The 22,763-nt window shown below is 36.9% G+C and overlaps 1 protein-coding gene across 1 annotated transcript in view; it reads right to left on the bottom strand.

The window, feature by feature from the left end:
- The window catches only part of MED14 (mediator complex subunit 14), a 306,818-nt gene that overhangs the window by 222,757 nt on the left and 61,298 nt on the right, over positions 1-22,763 (bottom strand). Inside the window, exons 5-7 of the mRNA XM_090375928.1 lie at positions 20,362-20,440; positions 12,817-12,946; positions 4,478-4,518 (exon numbers count right to left, since the gene is read on the bottom strand). Of these exons, the coding sequence (XP_090232054.1) occupies positions 4,478-4,518; positions 12,817-12,946; positions 20,362-20,440 (250 nt within the window). The remainder of the gene's footprint in view (positions 1-4,477; positions 4,519-12,816; positions 12,947-20,361; positions 20,441-22,763) is intronic.

The following is a 22,763-nucleotide window of genomic DNA, read 5'->3' as shown; positions in this document are numbered from 1 at the left end:
TGCACTGTGCATTCTGAATTCCACCACGGTTTGGGAAATGGTGGAAACTGGGTAGAAGTGCAGCAGCATGGACGATACTTTCTGTGATGTATGTAATTGCATCACTGATGGGCTCCTGACTGACTGCTGATGTCAAAATTTGCCAGATGTTGAAAGGCATTCCAGTCAGCCTGATCAATTTTCCATCTTGGTAACCTAAAAGGAAAACAAGGTCTCCCACTATGTAAGCAGGTTATCATGGGGAAGTGATCTTCTACCTCTCAGGTAAATGAAGGGAGGAGAGAAGGGGATCAGATAGAAAGATCAATGGCAGAAAACATACAGGTAGGCATGTGGAAGAAGGTGTTAGTTCCCACATTCAGAAGAGAGAGGTCATTGTCCATGAGCATATGCTCTACGACTCTTCCTCTTCCACTAATGTTAGCACTACCCCTACAGGGTGTTATGTCCATTGAAGTCTCAAAGAATTAGGATAGGGGAAAGCAGATGCACAATGAGATCATCAAGATCTCTCTGGGAAATGTCAACCCCAGGTGGCAAATAAATTGAACAGACTGTTAATAAAAACCCAACCGTAAGGCGAACTGCTACTACTTCTAAGTTAGTGGAAAGTGGCACATGTTGGAATGGAGTCCGGTTGCCCACAAGGATTGCAACTCCTCCGTGGGCAAGTCCATCCCCAATTCTATCCTTACATATGATTGTAATATTATTAAATGATGGGCTTTCATTTGCCTTCAATTATGTTTCCTACAAGCAGACGCAAACTGGCTCATGCTTTTGCAGGAGGGCCTTGATACTGACACAGGGAGTGTCAAAATACTGATACTTCCCGTGTCAGTATTTCGCCAGAATCCGTGGCAATTCCACTGTAGGAATTTAGCCATTATTTTGGCTTTGTGGGTCCATCAGGCAGCTGCCCAGGTGCTGAGGGCTTACTTTTATCAGTCTTGGATTTATCTGTTTTGGGGAAGTACAGATGCTGTTGTGTGTCCATTTCTTCCTCTGCAAAGAGTTCCAAGACTGGATCATCTTGTACCTCCTTCTCTTCAACATCCATATTTTCTTGCGATTTAGGAGATACTTCAGGCTTTTTATTCTTTTTTCCGGAACTTGCTTTTGTTACTGACAGATCATTTGGAGGTATTGATATGGGAGTGGCAGTTAACTGATCTTTATATATGCAGGTTTTTGTGAGCTTAAGAGGGGAGTGCAAAAGGAGTGAATGACTCTTTTGGGGGGGATGGTCATTTCAGTTTGTGTTCTGACAGAACATCCCCTGTTACTTTTTGCACATATGTAGGTTTGTTCATATTTATAGGTTTCACTGCTTTTCTTGCCTCCTGATATGATATGTTCAGCTCTACTTTAAGCCATTGAATTTCTTTTTCTCCTTTCCACCACTGGTACACTTGTGAGTAGGCTGAGTGTCAAGGTGTTTCTAGTGGGAACAAGTTTCCCATCTCTATGTCCAGATATTCTTTTAACCGCAATCACTCTCTGTGGTTTTAATTCAGAGCAGATTTCTTCCTCAGTAACTTCGAGAAGGTCCCACTCTGAAATGACACCTCTAGATGAAGTGTTCTGTGAGGTTTCATGGTTACTGGCATTCCTCCAATGGATGTAGCTTGGAGTAGCTGCCAGAGTGCCTGTTAATTTCAGTTTCAATTAAGATATCTCCAGAATAAAGCCTCTTAACTGATTTAGAGGAACCTGCTAACCCATCTAAACCCTTCTGTATAAAAAAGGGTGACATTTTCCCAATAGGTTTCTCTATGTTGGAATGAATAATTAGAAATCTTGGGATATTCCCTGATGGTACTTCAGTTCGAAGTCTTAGCCGCATTAACATTTTCTGTTTCACTGTGTATTTTTCAGATAAGGACTGTGAAGAAATGAGTTTATCAGGATTCATAGTGTTTTTTTTTTTTTTTTTTAATTAGTTCAGTGTCTAGTCCCCACTCACTATGGAGCCCAAAGGGATGCCCACTACCCAGCAAGCAATAAATGCATTCCGGAGTGGGATGCCAGGGCTACCCAGACCATGAGGGTAGGGGCATGGCATTGACAACGTTGACCCTTGCAGGCAAACCCACTAGCCGATTGATCCTAGCCAGGCCATCCAGGACCACCCGTCTTGTTGAAACAGGGGCCAAAGTGGTATGTTGAAGCTGGGCCCCCTCAACCACCAGGATCCCCCTTTCGAATTTCCACAGGTTGCAGTGCACAGAAACATGCCAAATTCCACTGACGATAGCCTGGAACCTAGGCTGTGGGTGTTGGATCCCAGTGATGATAATCTGGATGCCCAGCAGCATCACAGGGAGGTCCCCTCACAATGTACAGGTGTCCACATTGAGGGGCCTCAATGCTTGCCTGGGTGAGTGTAGGCTCCTGCTTATTCACTCTATATTTTAATTTATTAATTTTGTTTGGTAGTTTGATTTTTAATTTTTGCTTTATTGAAGGTGGCAGTTGGCACCTCTTCAGCATTACCTTTTATGTTTGCATCAATTTCTTAACATGATATACCGTATTTCCCCATGTATAAGACACACCCTTTTTCGAAAAATTTGGGGTCTGAAAACTGGGTGCGTCTTATACAGTAGTTGTAGATTTTTTTACTTGCATTTCCCGCCTTTTCGGGCTTGTTGTCTTTGCACTCATTGTTTCGCACTTGTTCCAGTACATTAGGTTACGTTTTGCCACGTTCTGCCCAGAAATGGCTCAGAAAAGATTTTCGTATAGTATTAGTATTAGTATTAGTAACGGCCGCATGGTGCAAGAAAGCCTATGGCTTATGCTGCACCAGCCAAAAAAAAATCCGAGCAAAACAATGATAAAAACAAAAAATAAATAAATAAATAACTAAATAATAATAATTAATAAATAAAAAAAATAAAATAAAAAATAAATAAAAATGAAATTAAACCTATCATCCTATGCGCTTCCCTTACCCGAAAGTACTATCCAGATGACCTTTGAATTTCCCCAAACTGTCGGCCTCTACCACCCATGAAGGCAACTTATTCCAGTAATTTATAACTCGCTGGCTAAAATAAAACTTCCTGCAGTCCAATCTAAACATTTCCCCCCCGTAACTTGAATTTATGTTCCCTAGTTCTAGCATCATTTATAATCTTGAAAATTTTGTCCTCATTCATTTTACTGATGCCTCTCAGAGCCTTAAACACCTCAATCAAATCTCCTCTAAGGTGTCTAGTTTCCAAACTCTGCAACCCACATATTCGAAGTCTTTCTTCATAAGGACGCCCTTTTGCTGATCTCACCAGGCGAGTTACCCTTCTTTGCACCCTTTCAAGAAGCTCGATGTCTTTCTTTAGGTGCGGTCTCCATACTTGAACACAGTATTCCAAGTGTGGTCTAACATAAGCCTCATATAATGGGATATCACGTCCCTATCTCTACTTGCAAAAGTCCGATAGATCATCGATAGTGCTGAATTCAAGTTAAAAGTGATCCAGTTTGCAAAAGTGAATGGAAATCGTGCTGCTGAACGTAAGTTTGGTCCTCCTCCAACTGAGAAAACAATCCGAGACTTGCTACAGAAAGAAGAAACCCTACTGAAAACGCCACGGCAGAAGAAGGCAATGAGAGGCAAGTCAGCAAAATGGCCTGATTTAGAGAGGGAGTTGAAGATATGGATTGAAGAGCAAAGGGCAATTGGAAATCCTGTGTCCACAAAGATGGTTCAGCATGAGGCAAGAAGAATTGCTGATGAAAAAGAAGTTACTGATCTCAAAGGAGGACACAATTGGTGCTTCAGGTTCATGAAACAGAATGGACTAAGCACGCGTACATGCACCAGACTTGTCCAAAAGATACCTGAAAGCTATAAGCAGAAGGTCCTTGAATTTAATCGTTTGACAATTTTTTTTATGTAATACATTTTTTTTCTAATTTCGGGCCCCAAAATTAAGGTGCGTCTTATACATGAGGAAATACGGTAATAGTGTTTAATTTTGTAAATCATTATTTTATTACATAAGACATAAGATTTAATTTACCATTTAGTGAACTGATACAGATGATGAGGGATGATGTGCTATCTGATACAGATAGCACATCATCCCTCATTTTCTTATATTCTCCCTTCATGTTCCTCAATATGGTTACCCCAAATATAATCAAGTTTGTTAATCAATTTTCAGTCTTTTAAAGTTTGTTTGTGTTTAGTTTTTTTTTTTAATATTGACTCAAATCTATTGACTCAAATTATAATTTGAGTCAATAGATTTGTTACATTACACATATGATTCAGATTTAAACTGAAAGCGCTTATTTTGTATGTGACTTTATCTCTAATGAGCAAATACCTCTCTTATCTAGCATGTGGCATGTACCAACTGTAAATATTTAAAAAATAATAATAATATATTAATAAAAAAGCATAATATGTAATATTTACTTTAAAAAATAAATAAATCTAAAGGACAAAGCACAAAATGGAACTTACTTCGAATTCATGCTCTACATGAAACGTTACCCTTCCGTTTTCTGAAATTTAATATATAAATTTTTCAATAATCATTACTTGTATACATTTATTAAAAAGATACAAGAGCCTATTAAAATACAAGTACAAATTCCCAAAAATTAAAATATCCCACTAAAATCTGATCACTAGATTTTTAGTCCCAAATCTATCCATTTTGATTTGGTCCTGAACTAGTTCTCTAAATAGCTGCTTTTCAATGCGTAAGGTAGTCATAAAATTTTCTATTTGACAACTTTAGTAGCTTAAAAATTCATTATGGATTTTTCACCCCACCCACTTTCTAGTCAAATATGTATAGAAGATGAGGAAATTAAATGCAAGTCTCTGAAGGAAAATGGAGGGTCCTTTTCTCTCAAATTATAAATAAAAATAAATTGAAAAGTGGCAATTTTTAATACTGTATTCATTATAGCTATCCGTAAATATAAATCATGTATACCTGGTTAATAGATCATAATTTGCAAACATGAATTACTCTCTACAAATGACTTGTCAATTTCAATGACATTTAATCCTCCTGTTATCAGGGCATGTCTATTTTAAAAACATAGCTGCTAACTTTTGACTTTCAAAAAGTTAAGTTGGAGATCAGCATTTGTAAGCAGACAACAGGTTTTTTGGCCAAAATAGGCAAAAAAAAAAAAAAAAAAAAAAGTAAAAAGTGGGAGATTTTTTAACATCCACACCAAACTAAAAATTAACTTTCAATTGACAAATATGCATTATATTTTAAAATACAACTATAAGATTGTTTACCAGTACGCAAGAGTATTGGTAACAAATTTTGGTTCATGACAATGGTCCTGCTGTCTATATTTGTCTGTCAGGGGCATTTCCAAAGCTTCACCAGAAGGGATCTGAACTCAGTTTTTGCTTTACTAACATGGCTGAATATTCTCTCACATTCAGCACTGCTATGGGGAATTGTTAAAATCCAAAGCATGACTTGATTATTTGTTATATTTCAAACTTCCTTGTGCACTTGTCAGTTCCCCCACAAACAACCACTGTACATCAGTTTTCTTTCTTTCATAAGTGTCTTATCACACTGAAACCAGCAGAAATGATGCAAAACATCTACTGATTCACATATTTCATTAACTTTAATGACACCAAGAACTGGAAACTTGTCCAGAGAATTTCAAAATGATGCACTGTGTGTGTGTGTGTGTGTGTGTGTGTGTGTGTGTGTGTGTGTGTGTGTGTGTGTGTGTGTGTGTGTGTGTGTGTGTGTGTGTGTGTGTAAAGGCAGTTTCAGGATAGATTGGATTGTGTCATTTGTTTCAAGTCTCTTAGCCCAGGAGGTAGCAGATGATGCACTACCAATTGATAAAATTTGTGTTACCTCAGGATTTATAAGAACATCTTCAATGGGAACTTGTGCACTGTGTAGTCACAATTCAGCCATAAAGTAGTTCCTCAATGAACAAAAGAATAGAATCTTCTATTGTTTTAGGCTCTCCAAAACCTTGATAATACAAATGCCTCTGACTAAATCAGAATCATTCTTCTGGTTTAGTCTGCTACGGTAACCAATTTACAAAATGGAATTGGAAGGTTTGAAAACTCAATAAAGTAAATTTGCATGGCATGTAACTTTCTTCAACATATCTAGGAGTAATGACCTCAGTACATTGAAGTGAGGCATACTGGGCTGAAGTAGAGGAAGTGAGGTATGCTAGGCTGAAGTAGAGGAAGTGAGGTATGCTGGGCTGAAGTAGAGGAAGTGAGGTATGCTGGGCTGAGAGAATGTTCAACTTTTCAGATGGTATAACATTTAAAAGAAACAAGCAAATTACTTTATTCAAGTCAGAAGAAAGAAATATGAACAGACTTTTTGCACAAATGAAGATAACATGCCTAAAATTATCAGCTCCCTTGGCCTGTTTAGATCTGCTTTTACTAGAAGTTTGCAATGCAGAAGTTCTTTGTCTTAAGTTCATCAATCTGCCTTTTGAAACTTTTGGATCGTGAACAAGAGTCAATGCCATTCACTAGTGATTGCTTGTTGTACATTTCAATTAGGTAACTCTGAGAGGTGCTAATACTGCTTTCCCCACATTACTAACCTCTTCTTTAAACAGACTCATTAAAGGTTGCCATTATTCTACTGATCTAGATATACATTTGACCAAAGATAGCCAATGTATGTACACACATACTGCAAAATCTTTTTTTCACTTCAGTGGCATGCATCAGTTGAACCTGTTTAAATCTATGTCTCCTTTTGGCACTTCTTTCTAGATAGTAATAAATTTCCAAAAAGTATTCATCTACTTTCATAGGAAGGCATTCAGTTCCCTTTTCAGCACACAAATTAATAAAATGAAAATAAAAGATGCAAGGACAGCCACCAAGTGCTCAATCTCCTCTTTTTAATACCTTTGTTACTTCAATTTTTATGCATATCATAACAGGTAAATTAACAACAAGTACCAGACAATTTCTCTGAAGGAATCCCACATGCTTTTAAGGTTGTTCAAGATATCCAATGTTGTAGCAAGTAGAGTTACCTTTCAATGCAGGCACTGAGAGCAAACTGCTTTTGATTTGATCATATTTTATTACAAAGGATCACCACAGTGGGATCTAGAATGAAATCACTTTGATTACTGCTAGTTGCAGCAATCAAAATGGCACATTTTTCAGAGGCATCACTACCTCTTCTTTCTCTATCTGTGAAATTTCACTAATAATGCCTATTGTTTTTGTTCTTCCACAACCATATATTTTTTTTTTTTTGCTATGTCACTATTGGGAAACAAATTTGTAAACAAAGTGCATACAAGATCAGCAAAAGTTAGAGAAAGTGTGACAAAAGATGCAAATCAGCATTCGGCATGTATGCCATTGCTGTCACCATGAAATGCAACATCTATCTTTGCATTTCTTTCTATGCACTGCACATTGTCATTATGCATATTTGTTTTTTTGCAAATGTCTGATTACATTGTTTCCTGCCACTTGAAATTGTTAAATCACATCTACATACAGTTAAGAAAGGTAAATGTGTTACTTTTTTTCAGTTTTACAATACATGGAATACCTTGCGTGTGTCTTCTGAAATTATGTCACATTTCTTTTGAATCTTATTAAACAAATTGTTAATTAGGTGTGTACTATATAAACTATGAAATGCCTGCATATAACAGAGATGTAGACTACCACAGCACACCTGATGGCCAATTCATTAATAAGCAGATATTTGCAAAATTTTTAAAAAATTCCAATTTTAACAGTTTTATTTTTATTTTTTGTGAAAAGAAAAAGATGGAGAAAAACTAAGTTTTTACAAAGAGACAGAGAAACTATGTCACCAAGTATGCTATGACAGTGAAATGGAAAAGAATAGAGTAAAAAAGAATTTCTGTTGTAAATCTGGAGAATTGGCAGCTACATAAGGATGTGTAGATGACTTTCATCTCTGATACGTTTAAAATATAGAGGATGGTGCACAGCTAGTCTTTTTTTCAGTAAATTTGGCCAACTGCATTTTTAAGCTCCAAGTAAATTAGTTTCTCTAATCTTAGATATACCAAGGTATTTTAACTAAAGTGTGGTGCCACCTTGCAAATAAGAATGGATAAAAATAAATTAGATTATTTGTTTCTCGGATCAGTTAAATAGTATCTTTTACTCTCTCTCTCTCTCTCTCTCTCTCTCTCTCTCTCTCTCTCTCTCTCTCTCTCTCTCTCTCTCTCTCACACAGGGTAATTCAGAATTTTTTTTTTTTTTTTGGCTGGTGCAGCATAGGCCTCAGGCTTCCTTGCACCATATGGTTAATAATAATAATAAATCATTCTTATCCTATAATTGTATCATATTTTGTTTTTATCTGCACACTTCTGTGAGACATTAAAAACAACCACATAAATGAAATAATTATATTTGAAAAACTCAATAAGATTACAAAACATAAGCTTCAACATACAACTCACCATAAAACTAGCAATCCAAATTTATCCTTCAGGCAATGTGCATAATTTCTCAGTTTGAATAACAAAAAACCTTGCTTATTTTTAGCTGCTATATTGTGCAAAATTTTTATAAAGTATCTCTCTGGTAATATTTCCAATATACAGAACTACTGTAAAGTACCTTTTCTCATCCATTTCCTTAATATTAAGCAAATTATTCCACATTAATTTTATGAGTATACACAATATGCATATAAAAAAATATTTCTTTTAAGCCTTTATGAGTCACTTAATTTTTTACAGTAAATTGTTAAAGGAAGGAAAATTATTCTTATTTCACAGATAACATTTCTGTCAGCATTTATCAGCATAATTATGACTGCAAATCAACCAAATAAAGAATACACAACATAAAACAACTATTGTCCTTGCTTCCACTGACAGCTGCTTCAAATTCCATTTTTTTTAAAGCTTTCTACTTCTTATTGACATTGCTGTGCTATGCTGTACAGTAGAGTATTGTATTGTTGCTTAGGTGCAGCCGCTGATCAACAGAGAATGCATCAAGATGATTTAGCCTTTTAATAGTGTCTACTGTAATGTCGGGAGCATCGTCAATAAAATTAGTGGATTCGAACAATTAACACTAACATAATAGGGATAATGGAAATGTGGTGTCACCTGAAAACAGAGGATAACTTTCACTATGGTATGTACAATGTCTTCAGGAAGGATAGACAAGGCAGGGGGGGGGGGTCATGCTTATAATCAAACATGGCAAGAGCATGACTACAGCTTTCCTAGATTCAGAACTTATGCATGTCAGCTAGAAGAATTTGTGCAGTATGAAGTAGTTGGATGCAAAGGTAAAATGAGAGTGGGGTATGCTATCAACTAGAAGATTGTGAAGCATATGACAAGCACCTCAACAGATTAAATGGGCAAGCAAGTATAAATAACTTATTATGGGTGATTTCAAGTTTCCCTTTATTGATTGGAGCAAGTGGAAGGGGGAACTCACCATGGGAGAAAAAAAAATTTTAAAATAAACTAAATTATTTATTTGAATCTGCATTTTAGAGAAAAAATAGAGGTAAGAATATTTTATACCTGATTATTACCCATAAACCAGATGACATCACAGGGCTTATAGTACAAGAATCATTAGAATGAAGTGATCATGCAGTCCTTAGAAGGTGGAGAAAGAGGTTTCAGTTGTTAAAGGTAAAGGTAAAGGCATGGACATAATTTCAGAAATGGAATGAAATTACATCAGTTTAAGATACTGCATGGTTCTATCAACTGGGCAGATACAGGGGGAAGGTCAATGCATTACAATTAATGAATATCCTTAAAGCAATAGTCACAGAAATTATGAATGAATATACAGCAATACCCCGCATAGCACTGATAATTGGTACCGAAACTGTTCCGTGTTATGTGAAACCATGCTGATTGAGGTATAATTATAATATGTTTTAAATGAATGCGTACCAGAGAAACAGTCTATAAACAAATTATAATAAATCTATAAACAATTTGCGCTTGATAGCCATTTATTAATATTATTATTAGTCAGTGGATTTGAAATAAAAAATACTGCAAAAATTTTATTAATGAAAAGGTAACATCATGAGAGATCAGAAAAAAGCTTTGTTTATTTGAGTATTTCAAAAATGAAGTTTGGTGAAGTCATCTCTTCTTTTTCTCGCTATACAAGTCTTTGTAGCATTGAATCCCATCTTATAAAATTTGCCCTATCTGGATGCTACATCCAACATTTGGATCTCCATTCATAATTGCCTTGCAGGCAATGTCAAGCCCCTAAAAACTTTCTTCAATTCTTCTGTTGAAAATTCTTTTGGTGCCACTTCGGTGTTATCCACTTCAGAATTGTTTTCCTCTTCTTCATATGCAATTTTCTTATCAATTTCAAGGAGAGTTGCATCATCTAAGTTATTTACATGAGTCAATGCAGTCATGTATATTGGCAGTGTCCAAAGTTTCGAATCCCAAGTCTTTTCCGATCTTAACAATGTCTTCAGCAATTGTCTGAACTTGCGATTCAAAACCAATGAAATCATTTTCCAAATGGGGCAAAACATGCTGCCAAACATATCGCATGTTGTTGGCAATGATTTCTAACCAAGATGCAGATATATTTTTGATCGTATTTAGAGGGGAAAAAATAAATTGTGAAATGAAAAGATATCGTGTCATCTCGTCAGGATGGAATTAAGAAAAGTGGACACTGTTGCCACTGACTGCCTGAGGGACTACTGTCATATGTGCAGCATATATGTACCCATACCTAGGCTACGACAACACAGCATATATGTAGAGTACGTGTGTAGGCTATTGAATGAGTTTTAATATGCACAGTAAATTTTCAACCTAAATTTAATTGAAAACTGTGTTATAGTGAAACCCGTGCCGTTTGAAGCCGTGCTAAGCGGGGTATTGCTTTACATACGTATATACACACCATTAAGAAAACACAACAGGAGGAGGGTGCTGAGATGAATGAATACAACAGAACAGAAAAATATGGCTGGAACAATTACAGAGAGATGAAAAGTACTGAAGCCTATGATAGCTACAAATTGATCTGTATTCAACATGCAAGCAGTTCCAAATAGCAAATTTAATTTCTCAAAGTCCCAGCATAGAAATTGAAAATGAAAACATTAAATGTATAAATTTTTTTAAAAATTCTTTCTGAATTACTGAAAACAATTCAGAAAGAATTAACGAAAAAAAACAAAAAAAAAAAAAAAAAAAAAAACCAGGATGTCAGAACTGTTCAATTTGAATATGGTAGTAGGTGACAATCCTTTTTACAAAATCCATATGTATACACAGTGCACCAATTAAATAATGAGATTGTATGCACTCTGCATTTAGTATTAATGTAAGAGGCCAAAATAGTACATGATTAGATCTGCTAGAGTGTGCTCTTTTCAACAAATGCAAGTTGAAACTTGTGCGGTCAGTAGTTTGTGATTTATGACGGAAAGAGTAATAATAGTTTTGTGCACGTCATCAGAAAATATAAAATGGAGCAAAGGGCAATTATCAAATTTTATTGTAAATTGGGAAAAAGTGCTACGGAAACTTGACGATTTAAAAAAAAGTTTATGCTGATGAATGTTTGTCTCAACCAAGGCTGTTTGAATGGTTTCTCGTTTTCATAAAGGAAGTGAGTCATTAGAGGATGATCCCCAACCTGGCCAACCGATCTCTGTTGAAACACAGGAATTGTCACAAAGGTTAGAAAAATTGTGACTGAAGACAGATCAATTTCAACAAGGTTGCTTGCTGAGATGATTGGTAGCAATAAGGAATCTGTACAAGAAATTCTAAGAGATTTGGGTAAGAAAAAAATTTGTTCTTATTTTGTACCACATTCATTGAGTTTCAAGCAATGAGAAAAGAAAGTTGGGTGTTTTTGGCAAAAAAATCGATTCTAGTCATCAAACCCCCCAATTCTCCAAATTTGGCTCCCGCAGATTACCTTTTGTTCCTCAAAATGAAAACAGCCATGAAAGGCACGTGATACAGGACGATAGAAGACATCCAGGCTGCAGTGACTACAGCTGAAAGCGGTACCGGAAGAGAAGTTCCAGAAGTGTTTTCAAAACTTGTATAACAGATGTGAACAGTGTGTACACATCGGAGGTGATTACTTTGAAAATACATAACCTTACTTAACATTAGTGTTATTTTTTTTTTTTTTTTTGTAGTAGTGTCAATCTCGTTATTTAATTGGCACACTGTGTATGTGATGCAGATGAACATTACAGTAAGTTCTGTAACCACAACACACTCATTGGATACAGCGACTTTCGTTGTTAACACTTAGTTATCCATCAGGTTTTAGCTCAGTTTTGTTTTTTGCTGTTCCAACACTTCAGCAGCAAAGAAAGTTTCATTTTCAGTGAATTAAGTGAGTTGAGTAATTTTCAATCAAAATAAAATTAAAATGCAATGAATGTGTTCAAGAGGAGAAGAAAGCGAGCCACTTCTCCTTGCAACTTGTTGCCCTCATTCAGTTTTCCAACCTGATTGCATCCTTCCATCTAAATTTGGGTCTTCCTAGTTCCTAGCCCCCTTTTTCTTTTTTTTGTCCAGTCCCCTTTTTCTTTTTTTTTTAATCTTGTGTTTTCCACTCAGCTGACATATTTATTCAACTTTAGTTTTCTAATTTTTACCCAACTGTTTACGGATTCGATTTTACCATTCATCGGAGTTCTTCAGAAAAAAAAATTAACAGGTAGCAAACATTAAATTATAAGAAAAAAATATTTTTGAAGATAATCTGGGATAAATTTTATTGTCACAAGAAAGCATAAAAATAATAAAATACTAGATGCAACTTACCAATTCTTAAGCTTCTCATCTGTGGAGGCAATTCAGATGAAACTAGACGGTACTGGATGATTTGATTAAGACGCAGAAGAGTAACTTTCTTTTCTGAGGGAGTAATAGGGTCTGGTGGAACTATCTTATCCTATATGTACAAAATCAAAATACCAAATATGACTAATCAGAATTAATATCCATCCTACAAAGTGAGAAAAGAAGAGTGAGAAAAAAGAGAAGATTAACAGAACATTTAGTGATTCTTGCTCTCTCTCTCTCTCTCTCTCTCTCTCTCTCTCTCTCTCTCTCTCTCTCTCTCTCTCTCTCTCTCTCTCTCTCAATTAGGTTTCTGCTTATTTGAAAAGGTTTAAACCCAACCCTCTGAAAATGAGTGACGTGACAAAGTATAGTAATATTCTTCTACTGTCCTGTAAACTTCTCGGAGTAAAACAAAATTAATTTATATCTTTTTCAACTGTTCTAATGAGTTATCTTCTGGCACCCTTTTTAGTACCTAAGGTGAAACTGAAACTGTATTAATACTGAGGTTGTCCAAGTCACGTGTCATTTCTATCAGTCTGCAGTAAAATTCGCAGCTGGCTGGCTGTCTTAATGTCTTTGTGTGCAATTTAAGTTCATCGTAATAATTTGTTTTGGCAAGCTCATTCTAACAAAGCCATTCTTGGTTCATAAAATAATAAAATTTCCTTAATTATGCATTTTGCTTCATGCTGAGATAAATACACTGATGTGCCAAAACATTATGACCACCTACCTAATATGATGTTGGTCCTCCACGTGCAGCCAAAACAGCTCGTACCTGGCGAGGCATGGATGCTACAAGATTTCTAAATGTGTCTTGTGGTATCTGGTACCAACACGTAATCAACAGATCCTTTCACTCCTGTAAGGTCCATGGTTGAGACGCCGCAGATGAGAGTTGCTGTTCCAACACAAACCACAGATGCTCGTGTGATTGATGTCAGCAGAATTTGGAGGCTAGGGCAATATCTGGAAGTCTACCTCATGTTCTGCGAACCAATCTCGAAAAATTTGGGTGGTGTGGCATGGCACATAATCCTGCTGAAAGTCGGCCCACCAGAGGAGAACATCCAGGGTATTCCAGCAGAACATCACCCAAAGCATGACACCGCTGCCACCAGATTGTTTTTGTCCCACGGTGCATCAAGTCACTTCTCCAGGTAAACAATGCACATGTACCCGGCTATCCATATGGTGCAACAGGAAACGTGATTCATCGGACCAGATGACCTTCTTCCAATCACTCAAGGTCCAGTTTTGATGCTCGCATGCCCATTGTAGGCACTGCCACTGGTGAACCATGGTTAGCATGGGCACTCAGAGCAGCCCAATTTTCAGCAGGGTTCAATGTACTGTGTGTTCTGACACATTACTCCTTGTCAGTGAAATTATTTGTCACTAGCATTCCAATTATAGGCAAGTTGCACCACATTCGCCCTTCTTTTGCCACGTACTATCCGGGAGAGCCTTGGTTCACCCTGAGCATCAATGAGCCGTGGTCGTCCAACACCTCGCCAGCAGTTCATGGGTTCCCCCTCCTCGGACCACTTTTGGTAGACACTAACCACGGCTGACCATGAGCACCCCACCAGCCGTGCCATTTCGGATATGCTCTGACCAAGTCATCAGGCCATTACAATTTGGCCTTTGTCAAATTCACTTAAGTCTGCTGCCTTCCCCATCTGAAGAACAAGAGTAACAACACTGATTAACAAAGCTCAGTATCAGGTGTTTTTATACCTTTTCCTGATCTGCGCATGCACCATAGTTCACCTGCAGTTGCTTTGATTTGCATAATGACTCACTGGTCATAAATGTGTTTTGGCTCATTAGTGTACATTTCCTTAAGATGAGGAAATGCATTTATCTTAGCATGAAGCACTGCTATTAATGAATTGTAGGATTAACTTGTAGACTGCTCCGTTCTCTAAATCTAATATAATTTTTTTTTACCTAGCTGTATATCCCCCTCACGCTCAGAAATAATATGAGGAATTGTTAAAATGCCAAATACAACTTCAAATAATTAATTTATTTCAAGTTTACTTCTACACTTGTTAGTTGCTCAACCAAGGACAACTGTACATCAATTTGTTCTTTCTTCCTTCATGTTAGTTTTCCAGAATCAATTTTTTTACAAAAACAGTAGTGGAAACTGTCATCTTCACTTTGATTCCATTTTTTTTTTTTTTAAACATTTGCACTACACATTATTCTTGTGATGTCCAAATATCTAATAACACTGCATTTCATCCTACCACTTGAAACTGCAAATCACATCTACATACAGTACAGAAATCCTTACATTTCGAGGGTACAGCTCTAAAACGGTGTTCGCAGGCCGGCCGCTAGTTAGTACACCAAGACCGAACTTATTGGTAACTCTCTAGGAGGCTTCCGGATCAGCTAGTGTATAATCTTGCTACCTCCACTCTGCCAGATAGTGACTGGAGGGAGTCCATGTAGTGTGTATGCGGAGAGCATTGTCGAGGCCACGTTATGTCAAGGATCTGGGTATATTCTTACCACGTGTATGCCATATCCAAAAATTTCATTACTTCATACAGGATGTCCCACTCACTTTTTCTTATTATTGAATACACCATGAATTGTCAAACTAATAGAGCAAGCTTATCTGCGAAAAGATCTAAACCTCTCAAGCACTTCCTAATTCATTTCACAAATATACGTGGTCTCAATTCCAATCTCAACGATGTCCATTTCCACTTGCAGTCTGCCAAACCCAATGTACTTTTTCTGACAGAATCTCAGTTATCAGTTGATTCAACTATTGCTCATCCCAGATGCCCAAATTATTCGCTGTATGATCCCTTTCGCCTCAAAGGTGGTACATGTGCATATGTCCATTCTGATATTCCCTGTCAGAGACTTGGCAATTTGGAATCTCCTCTCTTTGATCTTCTCTGGCTTAAAATCTCTCTACCTCATTGTGTCAAATTCATCTGTTGTCTCTACCGTTCTCCCAACTCCACTAATCACTTGGAGCTCTTTGACTTCCTCTCTTTGAAAATTGACTTTCTCCAGTCCAACTTTCCTAACAGTGAGGTAATTTTCCTTGGTGATTTTAATGTTCACAACTCCAGCTGGCTTCCGTTTTCTAGTCACACCGACCCAGCAGGTCGAGACGAGATGCTGAGGCTTTTGCAATTATTAATGACCTAGCACAGATGGTTCATTTACCTACAAGAATACCGGACAATCCTAATCATACAGCCAATACGCTTGATCTTTTTCTCACAAACAACCCTTCTAAGTACACGGTCAAAGTGAGAGGTCCTTTAGGCACTTCAGATCACAACTTGGTGATCGTCTCTTCTCCAATGGAACCTTTATCTCATGGCTATTCCCAACCTCGTGTTGTTTGGCATTACAAGAATGCAAAATGGGATGACCTACGAGACTTCTTTTCTTCTTTTCCATGGTCGGATTACTGTTTCAAAACTTCTGATGTCAATGTTTGCTGAGATCATGTCAGATCAGGTCCTGATGGTATTTCTCCACTTGTTCTCAAAACCTGTGCTGCTGAACTTACTCCTATTCTTTGCCGCCTTTTTTCACTTTCTTATTCCAAAGGGGTTTTTCCTTCTGCTTGGAAATTTGCTCATATCCAGCCAGTTCCTAAAAAGGGTGATAAATCCCTCCCATCCAATTATCGTCCCATTGCAATTACTTCTACTCTTTCTAAAGTAATGGAGAAATCAATTAACCACCAACTCTTAAACTACCTAGAAACCTTCTGTCTGATCAACGATCGCCAGTATGGATTCCGTCTGTGTCGATCCACTGGTCATATTCTGGTTTATGTTACCCATTTATGGACTAATTCAATGGAAAGGTTCGGTGAAACACAAGTAGTTGCTCTTGACATCTCAAAGGCTTTTGATCGTCTTTGGCATAAAGGTCTTCTAAACAAGCTTCCATCTTATGGTTTGCCAACTGTTTTTAGTAATTGGTTATCCAGTTTTCTCTCTGATCGCTCACTGAGGGTGATGGTAGATGGCTCTGCTCTCTATCTTCTAACTTCTCCACTAATGCCGGTGTCCCCCAAGGTTCAGTTCTTTCCCCCACTCTTTTCCTCTTGTATATTAATGACCTTCTTCCATTGACTGGAAATCCTATCCATAGTTTTGCCGATGATAGCACATTGCATTCCACTTTCCATTTTGAGAAACCTTGTCCTGCTCAATCAGCTTCAACTTCTCGAAAATCTGCTACCAATTCCTTAAATGCCGATCTTCAGGTAATTCTCCAGTGGGGCAAAGACAACTTAGTTGATTTCAACCCTTCTAAAACTAAGTCTTGTCTTATATCTCACAAAAAGGATTCTTCTGCTCCTATGCTTATCTTTAGTGACACTTCGATTTCTAGGCAAAATGGTATATCTCTTTTGGGGGATTACCCTGACTTCTAATCTCTCTTGGCACAAGCACATTACAAATATTGCTTCCTCTGCATCTAAAAAAACTTGGTTTTCTCTTTCGCTCTCGGCATTACTTTTCTTCCAAACAGCTGCTCACTCTGTATAAATCGCAAATCCGCCCTGCCATGGAATATTGTTCCCACATCTGGGGTGGTGCCCCCAAAACCTCTCTCAGGCTTCTTGATTCCATTCAGAAGAGGGCAGTTAGGTTAATTAATGATTCATCTCTAACAGAGTCTCTCCACTCGCTTTCTCATAGACGTAATCTTTCTGCTGCATGCCTCTTCTACAGATACATCCATGGGCACTGTTCTTCTGAACTGGCTTCTATAATTCCCGCTCTCTCTTTCAAAACAGTCCGAACACGTGCTGCCACCAGCCAACATCCATTTACTGTCCAACTTCACACCCACAGAACCAACTTTTCATCTTCCTCATTTATTCATTCAACTGCCATTTTCTGGAACAACCTTCCTTCATACGTATTTCCTGAAAATTACAATCTACAGAAGTTCAAGTCCAATGTCAACAAATATCTTCTTTCGTCTTCTCAACCTCCAACCCAAGCACGGTACTAAGTACTATAGGTTCTAATCCCTTTTGTGTTTGTTGTTCACAAAAAAAAAAAAAAAAATACACAAAGCAAGCACTTTACATTTTCCAGATTTTACAATACATAGAAATTCTCATGTATATATTTTAAACAATAGATTGTATTTCTTTGGCATCATACCAAAAAACATCATTAAATCAAATTTAGCTTCACACATAAAAAAAAAAAAAAGAGAGAGAGAGAATGGTTTAATATTACTTCTAACACACAGAGTACAACTTTTAATCTGCTATGCATTCATGAGCCAAAACATTAGGACCACCTACCTAATTATGTGTTGGGCTGTCTTTTGCTGCTTTCCACTGCATCCCACAAATGTTCAATTGGATTGATATTGGGAGAATTTGGCAGCCAGGGCAGCACATGAAATGCTTGGACATGATTCTCAAACAATCCTGAACAATGTAGGTCCTATGACATGGGGCAGTCTTGTTGAAAGAATCCAATAGTGCCATCTGGATACACAGTCACCATGTAGGGCAAAACATGATCCAAAACAATGTCAAGGTAGAATAGGATCTGGTGGTGAGAGTGTGTTCAGTGGGAATGAGAGGACCCCAGTGATATCTATGAAAACATCCCCAAACCACAATGCTGCCAGCCTGTTTTCATCCAATCATTCATGCAGCCTGATTGCAGGTGTTTACCTGCTTGCCATCAAATATGCACCCATCCATAAGCAAGATGAAGCTGAAACCTTGATTCATCAGAAAAGGAGACTCATTTCCAGCCAACTCATGTCCAGGAACAGTGCTCCCAATGCTCATGCATGCAGAGAGGTGTTTCAGTCAAAATGGGCATGTGAACAGGTCGCATACTCCACAAGCCTATCTGAAAGAGAATCCGGTGGATGGTATGCTCAAAAATGTTTCTGTGCGGCATGGTCATAGCCTGCCATTAATTGAGAAACCATGATATCTGCTGTCCTGGACAGCACGTGCTAACCACCATTCACCTCAACTCTCAACCAGTGGTGATAGTAATAGTATTTGCCATATAGTGCAAGGAAGCCACAGGCTCTTGCTGCACTGGCAAAAAAAAACCAACCAAGTAGATAAGAAAACACAAATCATATGCTTCCCTTCTCACACAGGTAAGTATCCACTAGGCCTTTGAATTTATTCAAACTGTCAGCCTCAACTACCTATGAGGGCAACTTGTTCCAGCTATCAATGACTCGCTGGCTAAAAGAAAATTTCCTACAATCTAATTTAAACCTCAAGCCCTGTAATTTGAATTTATGGCCCCTAATTCCAGAATTCTTTATAACAGTAAAAATTCCACCTTGATTCATTTTACTAATCCCTCTCAGAACCTTATAAACCTCAATCAGGTCACGTCTAAGGTACCTGGTTGCCAAGTTCAGCCCACATAATTGGAGTTTTCCCTCATACAGTCGCCCTTCTGCCGATCTCACCATTTGAGTTGCCCATCTTTGGACCCTTTCAAGAAGTTCAATGTCTTTTCTCAGATGCGGTCTCCATACCTAAACACAGTATTCCAAATGTGGTCTTACACTTGCCTTATACTGTGAGATTATGATCTCTCTTATTTCTACAGGATAACATTCAATAAATCATCAATGGGACAAAATGGGTTTTCCTGGCTACCTGTTTACAATGTTCAAAAAACATCATATCTGCCTATATTGTAACTCCCAGATCCCTTTCCCTCTCCACTGTTTTTAATTCTATCCCACCAAGTGTAAGACCTTGCATTTAGCAGCATTAAAACATAGTTGCCACTTCCCTGACCATCTCTGAAGTCTGTTCAAGTAATCCTGAAGGAGCGCTGCTGGGCACTGATCATTAATGACTGCCAATCTTTACGGCATCTGCAAATTTTGACATCATCCCTTCTATCCCTTCGTCAATGTCATTTGTGAAAATAAGAAACAACAGTGGTCCAAGAACCAATTCTTGAGGTTCTAACTCCTAACATTACACCAATCTGAAGAATATCCATTAATCACAACCCTCTGCCTTCTGTCCTGAAGCCACCCAGTCTTAGAATCTTACCAGTAATCCTAACCTGTTCAATCTTATACAGTAACTTCACATGAGGGACTGAGCATGCTAGGATGATCTCCCCATCCTAGCATGTTAGGTGGTTGCGTGTCCCTCTTCATACCAGGTCCCACCTCCACTGTGGCAGCACTTGAACAGCTAACAATGCTTACTGAGATGCTGGTCCCCAGCTTCCTAGTACCACAGCCATTCAAACTCCATCAGATCCATCCCGTTCCCCATTGCATTTCATAGTAATGAACATATAAACATCGCCTGTTCTGTCACCCTATATGCTTCTTCAGTGGGTGACATCAATCCTAGGTGCTGTGGGATGCATCCACTTATGGAGACATGGTGGTCATAATGCTTTGGCTCATTTGACCAACCTTTATGCTTCTGTAGCTTATTAAATAGAATGCCCTAAAAATAATCAGCAATTGAAATTAAAATGTGCTTACCCTAATGCATGTTGGTAACCTTGAATATGTACCTAAAGTTAATACTTCTACTGCACATGGAAGATGAAAGCTTGGCAATCTGAAGGGAAAAAAAAATATATGTATGTATGTATGTATGTATGTATGTATATATATATATATATATATATATATATATATATATATATATATATGTACACACACACACAGTAAGCACTGATTATAGTGTTCACATTTGCAAATTTCATTTTGATTCTAATAAGTGAAAATCAACGAATATTATCCACAGACTATATAAAAATAAAGATAAAGCACAAATTTACACTTTATTACCAATTTAATGTTAAGTTAAAATTGGAAGAATATTATCCACAGGTTAGCAAAATAAAAATAAATTTATACATAGCCTAATTAATATACATTTTAATTAAACATAATACTTTGCAATATGGTTATAATTTAAAAGTCATTTATTTGAGATTGTTTTAAATTATCACTGCAAAGTATGTATAGATTTTTCAATATTGTATAACAGTACATTCACCATCGTGAATAATTAATCATGAATAATTAATCCACATTTTTTGAAACAGTTGAAAATGCAGGTTTTGGAAACTTCATTCCAGGCCACTCATTGTCATATGAAGTGCATCTAGAACAGTTATCTGCTTTGTGACATCAGATGACATTCCCAAACCATCATCTATAGACTAGATGATTCTTTGCCTCATATCCGATCTATAAAAGGTCTTAAAGGTTTTTATGATTTCCTGGTCGAGAGGTTGAATCAGTGATGTGTATTCGAAGGTAGAAAAGCTAATTCAATATTTTTGAAAGTCAACTCTGGATGATTTGGGTAGTTGTCCATAACAATGAAATTTTTTTTTTTTTTTTTCTTATCCAATTGCAAATCCCATTTACAAAGATAATCTTCAAATAAAGAAGCTGTCATCCAAGCGCTGGCATTATTGGCATTTTAACAGGCAGCTGTTTTATTCCTTTAAAACATCTAGGTGATTTAGTCTTGCATATAACTAATGGCTTCATCTTACTTGTTCCTGTCATATTGCATGTTAAAAGAACTGTAATCTTCTTTCCTGCAGATGCAGAGGAATTTTTAAAAATCATGCAATGGTCTTGGGTAGTCCTGTAGTACAACCCTGTTTCATCTGTATTAAAAATGTCTTCAGGATTATAAGTGCTTAACACAGTTTACCAAGAGATTTTCAACCAGTTGTCAGCTGCATAACCATCAGAATACTGTTTTTCTCCATGAAGTTTTTTGTAAACAATATCATGCCTCTCCTTCTATCTTGTCAGCCATCTGTCCGTCGCCTTAAACATTGTGTAGTTTTATAGCAAAATCATTAGCTTTTTGAAGGAGAATGCTATGATTGATTGATGCATTAAATGAGCTGGCCTGTTTGAACCAAACCAACAGAGCTTCATCTACTGTTTAGCCTTTCCCTTCGCACTTCCTTTTTCTGGTTTCCCTAATCACATTAGTGTTTAATGTGTGATGTGATTTTAATAATTTTGATAAAGATGACTGGTGCACTACTAATTTTACTATTGCTTCCCTTTGAGATACATTGCTTAAGTTTAATTTTTTGCATGTTTCCATAATTCGTAACTTATCTTTTACACTCAAATTCACTCTCTTTCTGTTCACTGACATTTAGGGGTGGGTAAAATTTAAAACACAGTAAAAAAGATAAGCATCAATCAATAACAAAGCACACGGCATGCACATATCTGAACTAACATGACATGTGCAAGTGAGATACAGAGTAAAAAGTTTAGATACAGGAATGAGGAGTACATTCTAAAAATTTATTTGTTTTTTATATGATTGAAGATTTCAGTGAAGGGAAAACACATTTCACCATAATAAAATAAAAACACACAGAATTCCAGCTAACGATATTATCACAAATACAATAAGATTGAGTTTACTAACCATTTGTAACAGACTGTACAAACAAAAAACTGCAAATTGATTTTATTGTTTTATGGTTGTGACCTCTAGAAATGTGCTTTAGAAAAATATCACAGAGGCATTCAAACTTGATTCTTATAACCGAAGGTGTGATTCTAATAAATGATGAAGGTGTAGTGCATTTTACTAATTTGAATCTGTTCTTTGAAATTTGATTCTATAAAGCAGCTAATTCTAATAACCAGTGATCCTATAACCAGAGTTTACTGCACATGCGCACTCACTCATATGCACGCACACACTCTTAAGACAAGAAAAAGACATTCAGTATAATGTAAAAAGATCTAAATAAGAAAAGGTAAAAATATTAATAATTTATAAATGAACACTGTCAATTATAAAATAAGTTATAAAGTACAAATACCTAAAGCTGATATTCAGCAAAATTCAGCATATTTTCAAAGCATTAGAATTTTCACCATCA

Source organism: Mastigoproctus giganteus, chromosome 6 (assembly GCF_048544385.1).
Source record: "Mastigoproctus giganteus isolate SK-2022 chromosome 6, ASM4854438v1, whole genome shotgun sequence".
Taxonomy (NCBI): domain Eukaryota; kingdom Metazoa; phylum Arthropoda; class Arachnida; order Uropygi; family Thelyphonidae; genus Mastigoproctus; species Mastigoproctus giganteus.
This window is presented reverse-complemented; position numbering and strand designations above follow the sequence as displayed.